General features: G+C 56.0%; 1 protein-coding gene across 2 annotated transcripts; it reads right to left on the bottom strand.

Moving 5' to 3' along the window:
• Positions 1–9: 9 nt before the first annotated feature.
• WNT6 (Wnt family member 6) lies at positions 10–13,346 on the bottom strand. Of its 2 annotated transcripts, XM_074364314.1 has the most exons (5): positions 12,738–13,346; positions 7,218–7,518; positions 3,043–3,263; positions 2,481–2,815; positions 10–863 (listed from the first exon to the last, which is right to left on the bottom strand). In XM_074364314.1, exons 2-5 carry the CDS (start codon positions 7,226–7,228, stop codon positions 402–404), a joined length of 1,029 nt encoding a protein of 342 aa, XP_074220415.1. In that variant the 5' UTR covers positions 7,229–7,518; positions 12,738–13,346; the 3' UTR covers positions 10–401. The 2 variants fall into 2 exon arrangements, with proteins under 2 accessions (XP_074220415.1, XP_074220414.1); XM_074364313.1 differs by lacking the exon at positions 7,218–7,518 and having other exon boundaries at positions 12,738–13,345.
• Positions 13,347–13,827: the final 481 nt, after the last annotated feature.

Here is a 13,827-nt window from a genome sequence, read left to right as displayed (position 1 = left end):
GCCAGCCCCCTCCCAAACTGTGGGCCCAGTTCTATTGGTTTAAATATCTTTATTGATACTACATTCACCCACCCACCCCATGGCCAGCAGTTCTGAGGAGCCCCACATCCAGAGGCCTAGAAACTGGCTCTTTGGTTTCCACTAGGGGGCCGAGGACAGAGGTCTGTATAGTCTCCCCCAGAACCCCCCAGAGCGCCTCTCGGGAGGCCCCTCCAGTGCCCTGGACCTTCGTGAGCCGGCGTATATCTCAAGACCCCTCTGCCTCACAGTTTCCAGAGGTCTGGGATATGGACTTTCTCATGGGGTAGCTGGGCCAAGGCGACGCCCCCTGCTGGAGGCCAGAGGTCCCGCAGGTGCTGAAAGAAGGCTCTGAGCGCAGTTTTGGGGAGCCGTGCGGCGGGTCAGAGGCAGAGGCTGAGTTCCTTGCGCACGCGGCAGCGGTGGCACTGCACTACGCAGCACCAGTGGAAGCGGCACAGGCAGTTCTCCTCGAGCTGCACGCTCTCCTGGCGGTGCCCGCGGCCGCAGCAGAGCAGGTCGCAGCCGCTGAGGTCCGGGGCGCTGCTGTTGCAGGCGCGGCCGCGCGTGCCGGGCGAACCTGTGCGCCTGTTGGGGGCGCAGAAGTCGGGCGAGTCGGCGGCGTAGAGTAGGTCAGCGCGACCCGGCGGTTTGAGCGTGCGGACGGCGGGCAGCAGAGCCTTGCCGTCGTTGGTACCCATGACCCGAGAGGCTCCGTGGAAGCGCTCGAGCAGCCGCGCGCCCACCTCACGGAACGGGGGCAGCTTCTGCCAGCAGGTGCGCAACGCGCATGAGCCCGACAGCCCGTGGCACTTGCACTCGGTCCGCGTGTGGCTCCGCACCGCCTGTGGGGGAGCAGAGGAGCGGCCGGATAGGGACAGATCCGGGAGGCGGGACGGCAAGCTCAGACGACCGACAGAAAATAAGATGGGAAGGGTGGTGGATGGAAGAGAGAAAAGAGCAGACCAAAAAACAAACAAAAAAAGCAGAGCGCAAGGTCGGGAGGAAGAAATCAAGAAACCGACAGCCCAGAGAGGAGAAAGAATAATAAGGATGGGGGAGTAGGAGAAGTGGGGAGCAGGGGACATTATGCAGCACATAGAGATTCTAGGATCCAAAGCCAGGGAGTCCAGGAGAAAGGAGAATGGACAGCAGGGGTGAGATTCTTCCCAGAAGGGGGAGGGAGGTGGCAGCTGTCGCACCCTATTCCTCCTGCCAAGCCAGCCCCCTCATTCCTGATCCTCAGGGCCCCAGGCAGAGCAGGCTGCCTGGGCTCTGTCTCCATCACCCCTCCCCAGTCCTCTCCGACAGGTATGTGGGCCTGTCCAGACATTCCTCTCTGGGCTCCCCTTACCCCCCTGCCCAGTGCCTCAAGCCCCAACACTAGAGGACATAGGATGTGTGTAGGGTGACCCTAGCACACCGTAGAACTGAGGCATAGGGCGCAGGAGAGCCCACTGTGAAATGCACTATTGAGAACTGGAACCCAGGAGTCGGCCCTTTATTTCCTATTTGTTTCTGGAGCTGGGGTCTAAGACTCACAACCCTACTAGAGATTTATGGGGTCAGATGCCCCAGGAAGATCGTTTCTGGAAGCTCAGAGTCCAGGGGCCAATCTGATCTACAGACTTGTATGCCTCCCTCCCCCTCCCAGGCCCCTTCTCTTTCCCTCCACCCACTTCTGGAAACATCTGATCCAGACTGTTTCTTGTTCCTAAACAGGAGTTCCTGGAGCCCTCCTCATTATAGAGGGAAGGGAGAGGCTGCCAGGGTTCTGAGCAAGGACTGGTGTGGGGTTGCTGGGCAGCCAGTAGACAAGTGCGCAGATTCAGTGCTGGCCTCTGCCTGACTTCCTCGGCCATCAGAATCTATTCCTTGTCCACTCCTTTTCAAGCCCATTGCCCCTTGGGCCCGTTCTAGTCCGTTTCCAGGCCTCCCTAGCTTTTCCCAGCTCCCCTACCTCCAGACCCAATACCTTTACCCCGATCTTTTTTTCCTTCCCCGCCTTTGTCTTCCTCCTCTGCCCCTGCCCCAGCAGCCAGCTCTCTACCACCCCCAGATTTGCCCCATTTGTCCTGTCTCAGAGGTCTGTCCTCCCTACCTGGGGTCATTAAAAGTCCTGAGTCCTCCTCCTTGGGTGTCCCTTCTCTACTCTGCCCCCTGGGCCATCAGCCCAAGGCTCTCCCAGACCCCCCAGGTGACTCCTAGGCTGGCCACCTCACCTCCCACATGCCCATTCACACTCCCAGCCAACCTTCCCAAGTGGCTCCTCACAGCCATGCTAGCTCCCCGCCACACAGTGACTATCTCACAATACAAACCCTCACTTGCACCCTCACATCCCCACACCCTTTTCAAACCCACTCACACTCTCACATTTAGACACACACACACACACACATACACACACACACACACACACACACACACACACACACTTATACATCCCTGCCCAGACTCACCAGTCGGCCTGCCTCGTTGTTGTGAAGTTGCACCAAGGCACGGATGTCTCCCCGACCCCGCTTGTGCTGCGCGTCCATAAAGAGCCTTGACTTCTCGTCCCCGAAGTCCACGTCGTCGCCACAGCCTCCCCACTCCCAGGCGGCGCTGCCGTCGGGGGAGCCCGCTGGACCAGGAGGCCCAGGGGTCCCTGGCAGGCCGGGGGGGCGGGGCGGGGCCCGGCCACGGGGCGCCTGGCAGCCGCACTGCAGCAGCTCGCCCATGGAACAGGCCTGCGTGACCGCGTGGCTGGCTCCTGCAGCCGTTATAGCAAACACGAAGGCCGTCTCCCGGATGTCTGCGGGGGCGGGGAGGGGCAGTCAGACAGCAGGACCAAAGCTGGGTCCTGGGGGACTGCAATGGGCGAGGCAGTGTGGCGTGGGGCTGGAAGACAGGATCAGAGCAGGGTGCCCTTTGACCCGTGGGAGAAGTGGGGCTCAGGCATCCTCCCCAAACCCCTAGTCTCTCCTCTGATCCCGCAGCGAGGAGAAAACAGCCCCCTTCTGATTTCCTCCCCGCACTGACCCTGCTGCAGGATGCGCCCGAAGGCTTTGCTGTGGCTGGAGCAGTTCCATCGGCGGAAACGGAACTGGAACTGGCATTCTCGAACCCCTAGCCGGGCGCCCCGGGCTAGCTCGGCCACCACTTCCGGCTCTGCCTGGCACAACTCAGCCTGCCGCCCTGCCAGCCGCCGTGCCTTCCTGCAGATGCTGGTAGGGTCCATGACCAAGGGGCTGCCCACTGCCCTGGGAAGCAAAGAACAGCAGATCGGGAATGTAATTCAAAGTACTTGGGGTGAAGTGGAGGGAGACCAGCCCTGCCCAGCCCACAGCAAAAAGCTGACATGCCTCTTCCCCCACCAGCACCTACTAACTGAGATTGAGATTGTCCTGTCTCCTCTTACCATTCTGTGTGCGTGTCTCTTAACTAGATTCTAGACTGAAATTGCCATAGAGCAGGGATTCAGTATTATCATTCTGTACACATCTTCATTAATAAATCTTTACAGGACTTTGACTCAAGGTGAAGGCATCTGGCACCAGGTAGAGCAAAATTAAAATTCAACAGGCCTGGCCCAAAAGGGGGACAAGGAGGGAATTAACTGAAGGAAGATGAAGAAGGCTGTAAAGAAAAGAAAGTGTATCATAAAGAGATACAGAAGAAAAGTAGGTAATATCAGAGAAGGATCTGGTCTCAGTGGACCACAAACTGCATATGTGTCAGCTGATCAGCCCTGATGCTAGAAAGGTAGGGGCTATCCCAGGGATATAGAAGGCCACAGGATGTTAGAATGGCTAGGGAATGGAACCTCTGAGGAAAGTCATACCTTCTCTCTAGCCCAAGTTTCTCCTTCTGTTAAATGGGAAGGTTAGGTTTTGATCTCTAAAGTGGGCCCTCCCACCTTGATATCCTCTGTTTCTCTGAACTGGAGAGCAGGAGGAAATAACTGGGGGCTGAGTCCCTGAAACATTGTTGTAAAGTAGGTGACACTGACCCTTCTCTGGCTCCAGGATCTGTGACCTTTCCAGAGCAGGATGGCAGCTAGCCAAGCCCTGGGCACTGGGGTAACATAACTGATTGGGGAAGGGGATGCTGTTTGGCTGCGTGGGTAAAGACCTCATGGAAATTTCCACACACTTTCAGAAATCCCTCCACTCCCAGCCTTCTTTCCACCTGAGAAGAGAACTGCCATATGGTTGTACCAGACCCGTGAAGGTTAAGTTGGCTAGGTATTCACACCTGGGTGGAACCACTTTAATTGCTCTTATCTGAGTGCTTAGCTGAGATCCCTGTCTTATAGGAATGAGTAGGTACAGCACTTGGAGGCCAAGGGTAATTTGAAACCTCTCAAAAACCCTTTAGCATAGGGCAGAAAAAGATTTTGGGTGGAGAGAAGTGGCACCAGGAGACAGAAAATGTAGAGGAAAATGTTGGTAGATAGGTGCCAAAGGTCAAGTTGGCCTACTTTTCATCTTAGCTTGAGCGCGCGTCCACTCCACTGTCCCCATTAGCTCCACAAGTACAGGCTGCCCAGACATGTTCTGGCCCCACAACAATGAGATGTAATGGGCTTAAATAGCAGGAAGAGGAATTTCAGTCTTAAGGTAGAACTTCTCAACACTGAGGAGTGAGATGCTTGAAGATGTGGTTGCAAAGAGATGTGTGCGAGAGTCCTTTAAGTTCTACACACACACACACACACACCACCACCACCACCCTATTACATCATTGTCAACATTCCTAGCCAAGTAGTCCAGGAACAAGGGTTCTCTCCTCAGTGGAGAGACATATAGTCTAGACCTTCAGAAAATCCACTCAGAAAAGCTGGTAATTGCTGACATGAAATTGGCAGGGAGAGAAGGCAAATGCATGCAAGAGTGAGAATTTCAAAAAAGCTGAAATGGTGAGGGGAGAGAACTCCCAAAAGACCCTGGAGTACATCAGAGGTGTGGGCGACAAGAGCAATCTTTTCCTTTGTAGAAGATAGAGGAGGAGTCCTCCGTGCTTAGCACCTGCTCATCACTGTGTTCCAATTGTAGCCTGGTAAGGTACAGCCCCAACCTTTTACGAACCCTAGAAAGGTGAGAGATTGGGCAGGGGGAGTGGGCCAAGGGTAGGGCAACCCCTGCTGGCTGCCAGTGGCCCAGTGACTTTCAAAAGTTGATCAGTTCCTATCTATCTATCCATCCCCTTTCCATTCATTTATCCCACTTCATTACAAAACGGGTTGGGGGCAGCTTCCAGTATGGTTGTACGGAGTCAGTAGATAAGACTAGCCCCTTGAGAGTGTAAGACTGTCATTTTCTTTTGTCTCCCATGGCAGATATTTAGCTGCTTAGTTTGTATTTCCTCTCAATCTTTATTATGAAAATTTGCCTACTATAGATGATTATTATAATACTACAATGAATACCATTCAATAAATGTTTTTGAATGAATGAATGAGCCATCTAAGGAGAAGGTCCTCACTTGAGGCCAGGCCCCTGTCCACATATGGTTTCATGACTCCTAATTAGCTTCCTGAAACATTTTCTTTCTCCCCAGCTGGATTCAGAGGCAAGGAAGTAGGCCTCCCCACAGCTGACTAGCTCCTCTTCTGCCACCTACATGTCCAGGACTCCACCAGGGAGTCTAGGGCCCTTCGAACTCATCTTCCCCGGCCTATCCCCATGCTGCTAAGTTCCTCACTCTCCCCTCCCCAATCCTGCCCTCTGCTAACTCCCTACTTTCCCAAGGCTGACTGACCTTATCTTCCCAAGGTTACTCTGCCCCATCCCTCCCCTCTCCCTCCTCCTGCACAGGCCAGGCGAGAAAGGCAAAAACCTTTCGACCTTGTCTTTTTCCCAGGAGCTTGAGATGGAAGAGGAATCAGGAGGAGCATGATGGGCAGGGCCATCCAGGAGGTGGGGCTGGCCCTTCACAGGGTTGAGGGGCTGCCCCAGAGTCAGTTTCTGGTCCGGATCTGGCTTCCTAGGCTGGCTGGCTGCCTGGGAACTAGACTTGTTTACAAGCTGGTCAGGAGGAGGGATGGGCAGTAGTAGCAGCTAGAATCCCAAGGGACCAGCTTGCTCCCTGCCCTCCTGTCCTCACTCCCATCTTCAAGTCATAGGAAAGGAGACTCCAGAAGGGGAGTGGCAGGGGGGGCATTGGGCAAAACATCAGGCCTCACTTTTGTACCCTGGTCTCTGGATGAGCTGAGCCTCTCTAGGTAAGTCAGTTCCCTCTCTGGGCTTCACAAAGATGAGAAGTTGGCAAGATAGGCTCAAATATCCCCTCTAATTTTCACACCATCTTTAACTGCATCAAGAAATATTTCCCCTGTCTTTCCTCTTCCTTTACCCGCCTCCCTTCCCTTCTGCTTCCTTAGGGAATGAACTCTGCTTTGGGGGCTCTGAGTTAGCATCGATCTGAGATCAGCCAGAGAAGATGTGCCCATTTGGGAGCATCTGCATGGTTGGGGGACTGGAGCCCAGTGGTGGTAGGAAATATATACTATATAATATGTAGGATCTGAGACCCTAATCAAATAGCCACTCTGGACATAGGAAAAGTGAAGCTAGCCCTAAAAGAAATCAATGTGTAGACAAGAAGGGACAAGACTAGGGTTGGCCATTCTAGCTGGCCTGGCCTGTGCCAAGATCTCTCTCCCAGGGACTTTGGTTGGTAGAATAAATAGCCAAGTGAGGTTGCATCAGGGGCCAGCCAGTTCCTGCTAGCAACATCTATAGATCTAAACCTTGGAGGCCTGGGTTTCTGGCCTAAATAAACTTTCCATCCCTGGATTCAGAGGGCTGAACAGAATGCCAGAGATTATCTAGTCCAACTCCACCTACTTCGCCCCCATTATACAGATAAGCAAGATGAGAAGGGAGTTGAATGACCCTGGCCACTCAGTGGAGGAATCTCTGTTGCAAAAAATTTAGGTGACTATTTAAAAAAACCAAAGGGCCTGGAGGAAATGACCACCTGAGGTCTTCTGTTACCTCAGGTGGCCTCACACACCATCCTCCACACAGCCCTTACTCTGAGCAGGGTTGGCTAATTCTGCATCCATCCCTCATTATGCCACTAAATTTCTGGATTCAGAGGTACCCCCATCCCCACCGCTAGTCATCAAAATCTTACCCATCACCTCCCCAAGCTCAATTCAGATCCCACTTGCCCTTGGGACCCTCCCCTGGGCCCCAGCCCTCACTCACCTCCCCCACATGCGTCACTCCAGGTGTCACTCATTTGGGGGGGTACTTTTATCCTGCCAGTGGCATAATTATTTCATCATGTTTTCTTGCCTTATCTGTCCAACAAAGATCTCAGGGAGAAGCATAATGTGATTAGCAGAACACACTCAGGGCTTTGAGGATCCATCGGACTTGGGTTCGCATCTGGGCACTGCCATTTGCTTGTTCTATGATGTTAGCAAGTCCCTAGCTTTTGAAGTTGGCACTTAGCATTTGTTGAATGGATGATGAAACGTAACCTTCTGAGCCTCAGTCTCCCCAACTGTAAAATGGAAATAAATAATAGTACTTCCCAGGTTACACATGGAAAGAACCTGTCCAGGGAGTCGGCTTCCACAGGTGTTTTGTGTCTTCCCATTCCCACCCTTAATCACCTCTCAGGCCTGCACAGAGCTCGGCAATCAGCAGGAGTACAGGCAGCATTTGTGGGTTCCTGAGGACATGCTTTCCTCCAACTCTGCCCTTACTTAACCTGGATCCCAGTGTCTCCTTCTCCCCTGTCCGCTCAGTCCAGGGACCAGGAGCACCTCCAGGACCCCTCCCTTTCCCTATCAAGCACTCCTGGATGGATTTTTGAGGCCAAGAGGATCACAGACCCTTTTGATCTGCTCCTCTGAACGGTCTCACAGCCAGCCCCTACTGATTCCCCACACTCATTCTCCATACTCCTTAGTCTGACCCCCACCTCCCAAGACCCAGCAGAGGGAGCTCTGAGCCCTGGGGCTGTGGGTGGGGGCTGCACAGGGGTGGGGGAGGTGGGTGGTGGAGAAGGGGCAGAAAAATGTTGCCTGACGGCTGCTGGCTGCTGAGGCGGCTGGGCCCGGGCCTGTGCCCGCCCGCCTGTCCTGTCCTGCTCTGTCTAACTCGGTAATTACTGCTCCCCCTCCCCCAGTCCCTACCCCCACCCCAACCACCACATCAAAGCCAGTGATGCCCCAGTTCCATTAACCCCTACCTCCCCACCGCCCACCAGCCACTCCATTCCACCACTCCCCAGCCCCCCATCTCCCCCACCCCCCTGCCGCTACCTAGGCCCAATTTGGTTCTCTCTGCCTGGTCCTGGGTGCCCTTCCCATCTCCTCACTCTCCTCTCCTTCTCATTGCTCTTGGGAGAAGTAGGGGCTTTCCCTTCCCTGAATGATGGCTACATTTCCTCTACAAGATGGCTTCCTATTGGTCAGGGTTGTGGGAGGCAAAGGCATGGACACAGTGACCACCCTCTGGATGTCCTGCAGAGAACCTGTCATGTGCCTTCCGCTGTCCTGTCCCGTACTCAGGTTGGGAGCACCATCTGAGGGAGGTGATGGGGAGCAGAAGGGGCCTGTGGAAGGCCCTGTACCCCTTTCCTGACCCCCACCCTCACTGCACACAAGGACAAGGTACTCAGCAGGAGCTGGACTCCCTGTCCCAACCCTCAGTTACTTGCATTCTGGGTGGCCTTGAGCAAGTGACCTCCTGTCCCTGAACTCTGCTAGATGATCTGTAAGTCCTTTCTAGAGCTAATTTCTGGATTAAACGGAGGCCTCAGAGCTGGAGGAACCAGCTAAAGAGGCCAGGTGGAAAGTGGGTGAAGATCCCTCCCAGTGACCTTTCCCTCCCTGAGCTCTTCCTCAGGCAGTCTGGGGGAAGCACTCACGGTCTCTGGGAGGAAGGAGGGCCCAAGCTAGAGGGCACTCTCCCCAGTCCCTAGGGACAGGCTTCTGTGTTCAAGGGCCTCTGCTCTGTCTGGCTGGGTGCCCTACTGCCAGCCTGACTGTGGCCTGGCTGCCCACCCCACCCTCTCCTCATCCCCTCCACAGCTGCATTTCTCCATCAAAGTACACATTCTGGAATCCCCCTTGCTGGGCCCTGGTGATCAAGCCTCCCACTGACCTCCCCCCACCAACTCCTAGCTTCCGATGAGAACAGGGAAGGAGGGGTTTGCACCCCCCAGGAAATGTCACAGTGCCAGGACTCTGGTGGGCTCAGGGCATGCTCTGGCCTGGATTGAGCCAGCCTCCTTTTGCCCCTGCCCTTTTCTGCTCACAGCCCCATTGTCTCCCTCCAGAGGAAGCTGCCAAGGCGGGAGGCCTGGAGGGGGGACTGGATGGCCACCCCACCCCCTTCCCCACCCCATCCTAAGCCTGTTGGGGGCCAAAAACAGGACTGCCCATGAAGGATTGGGGGCCCCAGATAAAGACAGGATGGGAAAGGGAGATCAGGTCTATCCTGGTGTGGGGGTCACAGTTGGAAAACCTGGGTGTCAAGAAGAAGCCTGGGTCCTTTCCCTACCTCCCTGTGGAGCCAGAGATGAGTCTGTCCTAGGCATCTGGTTCCTGTTTCCATAGGGAAGGGGGGTGGTGTCCAAAAGGCAAGATGAGATGGGGGAAGGGAGGGAGACTGACCAGTGCTTCTCCTAGTGGAACAAGCAGGCAATGGGAGTAGGGGGTTAGCTTCTTTCATAGAAAATATAAAACAGACAGAGGAAAGAGGAAGGAAGAAGGGAGATTGATTTTGCTGTTCTGTGAGAAAGAGCTATTTTCTACGTCCACTGATTGACGGTGTAAATAAAGATGGGTCAGATGTTGAGAAGAACTTCCTGGGGGAGGATGGGAGGGATGAAGGGAGCAGGGTGGAAGGAGTGGGAGCTGGTGACCAGGACAGGATCTGTCAGGGCCAGAGCATGGGCTGAATGGCCTGGAGGCAGTAAGCTGGACAAGATGACCTCAAGAGAGCCTGGCCAATGTCCTGGAATCTGGGATTCTGTGATTCACAAAGATATGGTTACAGATGGAAGAGAGACAGACAGAGGCCAGAGGCAGAGTTTAGAAAGCATGCATTGCACCGGAGAAGAAGGGAGAGGGGGGAAGGTGGAAGGGAAACTTCCCAGGGACCTGGAGCCAGGTCCCTGAGCCTTTTCCAGGGCCTGGGCCCCTCCCCTCCCCTCCCGGCCCCTCCTTTCCTAACCAGGACAGTCCAGTCGCTCAGGGTTCCTGGGGTCCTTTCTGCTCCCAGCGTGGCTGCTGCTATAATGTCAGCATGGACTGCAGCCGGCTGCTGTGGGTCCAGCTGCTTTTCTGTACATCGCTGGAGCTCTGGCCTGGCCAGCATTCTCTGAGAAGCAGGGAGAAGAGGTCCAGCAAGCCAGTCCTAGACATCAGGGAACAGCCTGCAAGCGCCTTGCCTAAAGAAGCTCTTACTTAAGGTGACACCTCAGAGGTGGGAGCAAGGAGTGACAGGAGCCTCTCAGAAGTATCTGAGTGAGGCAGTCATCGGACACCTTATCATATCAGCCCCTCACTCTTCACAGGCTCACCCTGCAGCTGTGGCCATGAAGGCCTCTGTGTTCTCCCACACCTGCCCTCCTCACCTCCTCCCCCACTCCCTGATTTCCAGCTTCAGGGTCAGTCTTGGAGGGACCAGGTCTCTCCTCCCTCTGACATGGCTCCCACTCAGCAGCCTGTTCCAAACAAAGGACCCACCCCCACCCCACATGGATACAAACCCCAGAAGGGTGAATCAACCAATTCAGCAACACTCCATAAAACTGTCCCCAGCACTTTTAGTCTCTAAGGCCCTAAAGACTAAGGCTTGGCCTTCCAGGAGCAGGGAAAAGAGACCCAAGAGGAGATGGTTGTCAGTAAAATGTATAAAAGACAGAGGGTGCCATGGGAGCAGTGGGAGCACAGAGAAGGCAAGGGAGGGAAGACAGAGGGACAGCTTCAAGGAGAAAGTGGTATTTTAACTGGAAGGATGAGAAAATTGGGACAAATGGAGGTTGGAAAGGGAAAGCTACCGACATCAGGGAGACACCTAGCCCCTGTCCCCAGATCTTGAGAAAGGGGAAAGTTAGGGAATGAATTTATGGGGAACAAGAGATAGAAATCCCTTTATAAACTTTCCTGGGGATCCTAGATTTTAAATTTAAATTAACCCCCCCTTTCACCCATGGGGACTCTGGCCAGAACCTGGGGTGTGGAGGAGGGGACTTATATTTAGGAGCACCTCCCAATGTCAGATTATCTTGTAGGTCACCCCACCTAATCCTCCTAGTAAGCCTGCCATGTAGGGGAACTGTTTCCCAATTTTGCAGTTGAGACATTGGGGAGCAGAGAGAAGTGACTTGCCCAAGGTCACAGGTTTAACAAATGGGCAGATTAGATCTCAGGTCTGTCTATTTCAAAGCTGCTACTGCGTAATGTTAAGTTAGGATGGAAAGATGCATGTTCTCTAGCCCGGACCTAGGCCGTCCTCGATGTACCTCCTCACTGACACTCTGAGGGACGTCTCTCTCGCATCATGCAGGAGGGATTGGGGCCAGCAGCTCCCTGTGTGGGCATCCAGCTATCCCCCGAAAAGAGAGGGATCTGCCTGCCCCACCCCTTCTCCCAAATCCCGGGGTGGAGGAGGAGAGGAGGGTAGAGAATCCAGCCAATGATATGGCGGTATGCAAATAGACAAGACCTTGCCTTCTTAGGATTGGCTGATGCCCAGCGATATTGTCCAAGTCCCTCCTCGCTAAACACTGAGCTATTCCGGACGGGTCTTTGCTGCTCTCGAGACTGAGAAGGGAAAAAAGTTTAACGGGATCCGAATCTCTAAGCGGTAGCGGCCCGGCACCTACCTTCCCAGCCTCTGTCCACTCCGAAAGACTCAGAGTTCCCTCAATCTTCGCTGCCCCGGTGTCTGCTCTAGCTAGGGCTAAATCGGGAGACCAGGTCTGGGAAGATGCTCCCATCCTTCGGCTCGCCAGGCCTCCCTCCCTTCCACCAGGGCCCTCTACGGTTCCCAATACCTCCCGAGCTGCACATTTTTCATCCATGACCCCCACATCTGGGAGGGCCAGGCGCTTGGGCCTTTTCATGCCTTTCCTCCTCGCTGCTCGTGGAGGAGAAAGTAAACAAAGTCAAGGTTCTGACTCAGTTTCCCCTTTATGTTCCCCTTCCCGCCCCCACCTTCCATCCTGAAGGAGCTCACAAAGAAGCCGGTGGGTTTGTGGGCAAAGATGAGGCAGGGAACAGGCAGCTGTTTGACTCTTCCTGCCTGTGGTTTCCCACCTAGTTCCTCTCTTTTCCCCAAATCCAGCCCCCCCCCCCGCCCTAATCCAGAGCCCTCCTCACACATTGTTTCCGAAGGACCTCAGACTACAGATCTTCCGCCTGTCTCCCCGATAGCGCTTTCCTACCCTCTCGCCAATCCCTGGGTGACCTGGATTGAGCGATAACCTGGGGTAGGGGGTGGGACACGGGAGGAATACAATAGAATACGCGGGGAGGTGGGGAGTAGTAGGCACGTCCAAATGGCAGTTCAGTGCCCCTGGCGGAGGCCGGCAGCAGCGGCACGCACCTCCCCTTCACCTCTTCAGCTGCCCGGGGGCTAGGCTCTGCGCGCAGGTAGATTCCGGAGGCAGCCGGAGGGCGGTTCCGAGCCCCGCAGTCAGTCCCGAGGTTCCCACCCTCGAGCTTCAGGAGACGCTCTGAGACAGCCAGACGCAGCACTCACCACCACAGTCCGCCGACGTGCGCCGGACACAGGAGAAGCAGCAGAAGCAGCCCCAAGCGGGAAGGCGCGGGCGGCAGCATCGTGACAGCTCTAGGGCGGGCCGATGCGGGCATGAGGCGAGACTGCGGGGTCAACCGGTGCGCGCGGGGACCCGGGCCTCAGGACGAACGCGGCGACGGCGGCGGCGGCCGGGAGGCCAGGACTCCGGCGGCGGCAGCGGCGGCGGCGGCGGCGGGGGGGCCCATCCCGAGCGAGGAGGGCGCGGTGGAGGCGGAGAGCGGACGGGGCAGCCAGCGCCTGTGTCTCCTGCCGAGCTCGCTCGGGAGAAGAAATCAGAGCCGGGGGCGGGGGTGGGAGGGGATCGGGGCCGGGGCGGGGGCGGTGGGCAGGGGGGCCATGGGGGTGGCAGTTGCGACAGTCAGGCGGCGGGACTCTCGGGAGGGAGCCGTGCGCCCCGGGGCGGCGGGCGCGGAGCTCAGTAGAGGGCGGGAGCGAGATCCCGGGGCGGGGCCCGAGCGCGCTCGTGGCTGCGGGACCCGCCTGCCTCGCCCCCTCACCTAGCCTCTCGAGGCTTGGGAGCCCCCCGCCACCGGAGTCGGGGGCAAGGAGGGGCGGGGAAGTAGGGTGGAGAAGGGTAAGCGGGGGAAGGAAGAGGAGCTGAGGAATGGGGGACGGGCTGGAAGGGAGACGTCTGACAGGTTTGTTGACTGTAAAGAGAGAAAACTTCCCAGGAATGAGGGAGTTTGGGTTGGGGGGCGGTGCGAAGGGAGATGCTGGAGCGGGGGCCAGGAGAGGAAGTCGGCCTGGGACGCTGGGTGCTCCAGGTAGGGATGTGAACTCGATGGCCCGACAGACTATGAAGTCACCTCTTACGGGACCGGCCTCCGCACAGCACGCCCCTCTCCCAACCGTTCCTTTAGTACAGGAGGAAGGGCTAGGCCTCCACTCTGCTCCCCAGCCCTCGCCTCATCAAGCCCACGTTCGGGCGAGGGGGTGCGGAGGGGAAATTAGACAGCAAGAAGAAACTCTTTATGATCTGCGATCAAGCACTCGCACGTGTTAGCGAGCAGAGTGGAGGTTGCAGACTTCC

The sequence above is a fragment of the Camelus bactrianus genome, chromosome 5, assembly GCF_048773025.1.
Source record: "Camelus bactrianus isolate YW-2024 breed Bactrian camel chromosome 5, ASM4877302v1, whole genome shotgun sequence".
Lineage (NCBI taxonomy): Eukaryota > Metazoa > Chordata > Mammalia > Artiodactyla > Camelidae > Camelus > Camelus bactrianus.
Note: the sequence above shows the minus strand (reverse complement) of the source record. Positions and strands in the feature narration are given on the sequence as shown.